At 44.7% G+C, this 6,382-nt stretch overlaps 1 protein-coding gene across 1 annotated transcript; it reads left to right on the top strand.

Annotated features, from left to right (window-relative positions):
- Positions 1-2,497: 2,497 nt before the first annotated feature.
- Positions 2,498-5,326, top strand: LOC129742041 (uncharacterized). The gene has a single exon (XM_055733887.1). It carries the CDS (start codon positions 2,498-2,500, stop codon positions 5,324-5,326), a length of 2,829 nt encoding a protein of 942 aa, XP_055589862.1.
- The last annotated feature ends 1,056 nt before the right edge of the window (positions 5,327-6,382 follow it).

The following is a 6,382-nucleotide window of genomic DNA, read 5'->3' as shown; positions in this document are numbered from 1 at the left end:
ATAAAGTAATCGGATATCTCCATTGGCGGCGGCTCTTTCCCCCTTTTCGGCTAGGGAGTTTGTCCAGGCTCTCTTGTCTCGTCTACAAGCTCGTTTAACTGCCTTTTCCAGCTCCGCATATCGTAAGCGGGCGGCTGATTTGGCTGACCCGGTACATGCCTGCTCAATTCCGACTTTCGCCTTTCTCCGATCATCGACCATCCTCCAAGTTTCATCCGACATCCATTCACTTCTTCTTCCACAAACTTTACCGAGAGTACCATGGCTCGTCGTGATAAAGGCATTCTTGATTCCACACCACTGTTCTTCGACTGTTCCGTCTGTCGGCAGCTCCGAGGCTCGGGATTCTAGCTGTTCAACGTATGCCCTTTTCACCTCTGGATTCTCCAACCGGCGGACGTCGTATCGACACCCGACTTTCTCCTCGCGCCGTTGGACACGCGCAACTCTCAGTCGTATCTCGCCAAGGACGAGGTGATGGTCAGATGCAATGTCTGCGCTTCGCTTGTTGCGGACATCAAGAAGGCTCCTTCTCCATTTTCGGCTGATGCAGATGTGGTCAATTTGATTTTCTGTTCGGCCATCTCGGGATACCCAAGTGACCTTATGTGCTGGTCGATGGGGGAAGAGCGATCCACCGATCACCATGTTGTTGTTGCCACAAAATTCTACAAACAGCTCTCCGTTTTCGCTCATCTGTCCTAAGCCATGGCGCCCCATGATGCGCTCAAGGTCTTGATTGTCGGAGCCAATCTTTGCGTTGAAGTCGCCCAAATGGATTTGAATGTCACCCTTCGGAATTCTCTCTACCACGCTGTTCAGTTGACTGTAAAACTGCTCTTTCTCCTGCAAATCGGCAACGTCAGTTGGCGCATAACACTGGACCATTGTAAGGTTTCTAACCCGTGTTCTAAATCTGGCTACGATTATTCTTTCGTTTATCGGTTCCCATCTAATGAGGGCCGCGTAGGCCTGCGGGCTTAACAGGAAACCAACTCCTCGTTCCCGAGTAGCATGTTCTCCTCGTATGCCAGAGTAAAGCAGGACTTGCCCGGATTGAGTCTTGTGTTCTCCAGTATTAGGCCAACGGACTTCGCTCAGTCCCAGAATTTCAAGCTTGAGGCGGCTAGCTTCTCTAGCAAGTTGAGCCAGCTTGCCTTGTTGGGCAAGGGTTAAAACATTCCAAGTTCCAATTCGTGTCCGTGTTTTCATGCTAAAAGTCGTCGCCAAAGTTCCAGATCGGTCATTTCTTTCGGATTCCGTAACAAGTTTATGAATCGGGAGCAGTAGGTTGTTAGCCTAAAGTCCCTATCCCGCGATGGGGCTGCCATCTTGGACTTAGCTGGCGGGAGCCGCATTTCATAAGTTCAGCCGCTTGCTGCAAGACAGACGCTGTTTGAGCCGCCCCTGACCTGGAGAACAGACGCTCGGTTGTTGTTGCACGCCGCCCCTGACCTGGGGAACAGACGCGTGCGGCCACCTTCTCAGTCTGCATGCGACCAAAGCATCCAACATAATAAGCGAAAGATTATCTCAACTTCTACGCTTGAAAAGAGAAAATGTCAGCATTCCAATGTATGGTATCGGTGAATCGACGTCAAATGTGCGACATTCAGTGAAAACAACTATTCGATCACGTACTAACAGTTATGAACTGAAAGCCAACTTCTTAGTTATGCCCCGGATAACCATTGATCTGCCCAGCACCAGCTTTTCCACCCTAAAATGGAAGTTACCCAATAATCTGAATATGGCCGATCCGGAATTCAACAAAACTGGTCCCATTGATATTTTGCTAGGGGCCGAACACTTTTTCACCATAGTCAACCCCGGAAACAAAATACAAACAGAAGGACACCCTACTCTTATTCATAGTCTATTTGGCTGGATCGTTAGTGGCCGTCATCAGTCTCAATCAGTCAATCAAACTACGACTTGTCATGTTGCTATATCCGATTCGTTGCTTGAAGCGCTTGAAAGATTTTGGAAGGTTGAAGAAGTGATCGAACGGCCAGCATATTCCCCTAAGGAACGAAAATGTGAAGCTCATTTCGTGTCGAATGTGTCCAGAAATTCTGAAGGCAGATATATTGTACGTCTCCCCCGCAATGAAAATTTCGACCAAGTTCTCGGTGACTCGAAGCATATCGCTCTTCGTCGTTTTCAATTGCTTGAGAAAAGATTTGCTGTTGATTCAAGTTTAAAGCTACAATACCATGAGTTTCTATCGGAATACTTGAGTCTGGGACATATGAGACTAGTATCGCCGTCTGAAAATGAACCAGAACAAGTCTGCTATTTACCACACCACCCTGTTTTTAAGGAATCCAGCAGTACCACAAAAATTCGAGTGGTTTTTGATGGATCAGCTAAAACTTCAACGGGAAACTCCTTAAATGATGCTTTAACAATAGGCCCTACCATTCAAGAAGAACTTTTGTCCTTGGTCCTTAGATTCAGAAAGTATCCGATTGCGCTTGTGGGCGATATTGCTAAAATGTACAGGCAAATACTCGTCCACCCTAAAGACACCCCCTTACAACGAATTTATTGGCGCTTTCATTCCGAGGAACCCATATCCACGTATGAGCTACAAACCGTGACCTACGGGCTCACCCCGTCATCCTTTCTAGCCACCAGAACGCTTCATCAACTGGCTTTAGATGAAGGTGAAAATTATCCTCTTGGTAGTACGGCATTGAAAAACGACTTCTATATGGATGATTATATAGGGGGAGCGCAAACTTTGGAAGATGCCATCGAAACCAGATGCCAGCTAGACAACTTGATGGCCAAGGGCGGGTTTCAGTTGCGGAAATATTCTTCCAACAATCTTAAGGTTCTTGAGGGATTGGAGGAAGAGCGTATCGGAACTAAATCGACATTGCACTTTGACCCCGAAGAAGCAGTCAAAACACTTGGCATCGGTTGGGAGCCCGGAACAAATCAACTGCGTTTTGATTGTACATTGACAATAACAACAGGATCACCAACAAAACGGTCCATACTGTCTGCGATATCGAAGCATTTTGACCCCCTTGGGTTAACTAGTCCAGTAGTAATTCGCGCAAAGATGATGCTGCAGGAATTGTGGCAGGAGCCTTGTGGATGGGACGATCAGGTGCCTGATAAGATCCGAACAAAATGGGGCCATTATTGTGTAGAGTTACCAAAAATCTTCAACTACAAGATCAATCGCTACGTTTTTCTACCGCAAGCTATTATCCAGCTACACACGTTTTCCGACGCATCCGAGCTAGCGTATGGTGCGTGCACCTATGCTCGATCCATCGATCCCACTGGTCGCATTAAAGTTTGTTTGATTGCATCGAAATCTCGAGTGACCCCATTAAAAAGGATGTCGATACCACGATTAGAGCTAAGCGCAGCATTAGTTGGAGCACGCCTACACAGAAAAATCAACAATGCCATGAAGTTGTCGGTTTCATCATCCTTCTTTTGGTCTGATTCCACGGTTACACTTGCTTGGTTGCGATCCACCCCAGGAACATGGCAAACCTTCGTTGCGAACCGAGTAGCGGAAATACAAGATCTTAGTAATGGAGCCATATGGAACCACGTATGTGGTAGTCAAAATCCTGCTGACTTGGTTTCGAGAGGGGCGTCTGTTGAAGAGTTTTTGATAAGCGATCTATGGCGTTGTGGTCCGAATTGGTTAAAGTCTCCTGAATATGAATGGCCTTCGTCTAACAAGCCCGATCAAGATGATCTTATTCCTGAGCGGCGTAAAACGGTGGCGGCCGTCCAAACAACATCGGCAGTGAATCCATTTTTTCATGATCAAGTTTCGTACTTGCGCCTGTCACGTGTGGTGGCTTACTGTTTGCGGTTTGCTGAAGCGTGTCGAAAAAAGAGGTCCCAAGATAAATCTGCAAGGGTAAACAGAAATATTAATGCTCTCACCATTATCGAAATAGTCCGAGCTCGGAAATGTTTAGCTCGATTGGCTCAAGAGGATAGACTGAAAGCAGAATTGAGAGAACTGAGAAAGGGAAACCCCGTATCGAAGCATTCCCCCTTGCGTCTTCTTAGTCCGTTCCTCGATTCTGAAGGTATTATAAGGGTAGGAGGTAGGATGAGACATTCACAGCAGCCTTTCCATATCAAACACCCAATCCTACTCCCCAGTTCCCATCCATACACACGGTTAGTTGCACGGTACTTCCATTTAAAATTGTTTCACGGTGGCGGCCGTGTGAGTCTGGCAGCAATGAGAGACGAGTATTGGCCAATCGACGGACGCAGATTGCTTCGAGGAATAGTATGGAATTGCTTTCGCTGCAGACGTGCTGCACCAGTCCCGGGTAAACAAAAAACTGGTCAACTTCCCATCGAAAGAATCACAGCTAGTAGACCGTTCACCTTTACTGGCGTTGATTATGCTGGTCCGGTTTACTTAAAACTCCCTCATAGAAAAGCAGCGGCTCCTAAGGCTTACATCAGCGTTTTTGTTTGTTTCGCGACAAAAGCCGTGCATATAGAACTTGTCGCTGATCTCTCTACAAACGCTTTTCTAAATGCACTACGAAGATTTATTGCAAGGCGTGGCTCTCCCACGCAAATTTATTCCGATCAAGGTAAAAATTTCCAAGGCGCTAGAAATGACCTTCGAGAACTGTTCGAAATGCTGACGGAAAAGGAGAGCATTGAACAAATTTCTAACAGTTGCACGACCCTTGGCATCCAGTGGCGCATGATTCCTCCCCGTTCTCCTCATTTCGGCGGCCCTTGGGAGGCGGCAGTCAAGGTGGCGAAAAAGCATTTGTTCAAACAGCTCGGCAGCTCATCGTTAAGTTTCGAGGATATGGCTACGGTTTTGACGCAGATTGAGGCCTGCATGAACTCTCGCCCGCTTACACCGATGACAGAAATTCCGGATGATCTGGCTATCCTTACACCAGGGCATTTTCTTATTGGGATGTCAATGTCAGCTCTCCCGGATCCTGATGTCACCCATATTCCTGCCAACAAGTTGGATCATTATCACCGATTGCAGGAGTACGTTCAGCAGTTTTGGCATCAATGGAAGCGTGAATACCTACAGGAACTACAGAAGGAAAGCCGTCGCACCATACCAAACACCGAATTCCAGGTCGGGCGCATGGTTGTTATTGTCGACGACTTCCTGGCACCCGTGAAGTGGCCCTTGGGACGTATCATCAAAACCATTCCGGGGAAGGACGGCTTACCAAGAGTCGTACAACTGCGAACGAGCAAAGGAATCACGGAACGGGCAATCACGAAAATATGCATGCTGCCCTACGAAAGTGAGATGCAGCCAGAAAGATTTAGTTCGGAAACTTAGAGAATCTCGATAGAATTAAGTTAGATGGTAGGAGATCTTCCGCACACGGTTTGTTTGTTTATGTTTAGATTTTATGGTTTGTCAGAGGTACATGTTTAGCAAACTTTAGCTGTAGTGAAATCTCACAATTTCAGGTGCCGGCAATGAATATTCTCACCGAAGTGTGTATTTTATAGCTTCGCATAACCCACCTTTTCTATTACCTCTCTAGCAATGAGAGAGAGAGTATTTAGAGTAGCGAGTTTGAAGCTAGGATAAAGCATTGAAATTAAACTACTTGTTCTTAAACCGCCAATAAAGCCAGTCATTATTTCGCCAACTTTGTCTACGATATTGTAACGGAAAGTTTTATGAAGTGGATAATATATTATCGGTTGCTGCCGGAAATTAACCCGTTCAAGAATCTAAAATTCGAATTCCGAAACAACGAGCCTGATCCTACATATCTCTTATTTAAAGTTTGAATTTTTGGTTGTAAATAAAAAGTTTTTCTTCAATTATTTACATGTTTATCTGGTTGTACATTGCGAATCATAAAACTGTTACAGATTTTGCAGATTTTGATTATGATTGAGTTTCAGCTCTGTATTAAAATTAAGGGTTACATTTTCGAAAAGAATTCTTAATATTGGTTTGCAATTTTCAATATTTTCTATCATATTCCGAAATTTGAATGTTAAAATGCATATAATTTTAATTTGAATGCAAAGTTAAGTTTCGAATAAGGACTTGGTTCCAATGATGATCCAATCTGAAAAAACATCTAGCTGAATACAGAATCTAAAATCTTATAACAATTGTAATTAATTTCAAATTTGGATTTTTTATACCAAATTTGGAACCACAACATCCGGAATGATTCTAACCTACGCTTATCAGATAATTTCCCACACGTATTTGAGTCGGAAAAAATTGGCCTATAATATCTTAAAACCTCTCAAAATCGGGGTAGTTGATTTCAATTTTTTCCTCAAAATCAAGCCAATATCCAGGAAGATTTTTCGCGTGAGCTTTAATTACGTCGTATGAAACATCTTCAGAATTCATAGAAAACTG

The sequence above is a fragment of the Uranotaenia lowii genome, chromosome 2 (assembly GCF_029784155.1).
Source record: "Uranotaenia lowii strain MFRU-FL chromosome 2, ASM2978415v1, whole genome shotgun sequence".
In the NCBI taxonomy this organism is placed as follows: Eukaryota; Metazoa; Arthropoda; class Insecta; order Diptera; family Culicidae; genus Uranotaenia; species Uranotaenia lowii.
Note: the sequence above shows the minus strand (reverse complement) of the source record. Positions and strands in the feature narration are given on the sequence as shown.

Bases quoted from the DNA above. Each gene is read 5' to 3' on its own strand.
- LOC129742041 (XM_055733887.1), top strand. From the start codon at position 2,498: ATGTACAGGCAAATACTCGTCCACCCTAAAGACACCCCCTTACAACGA.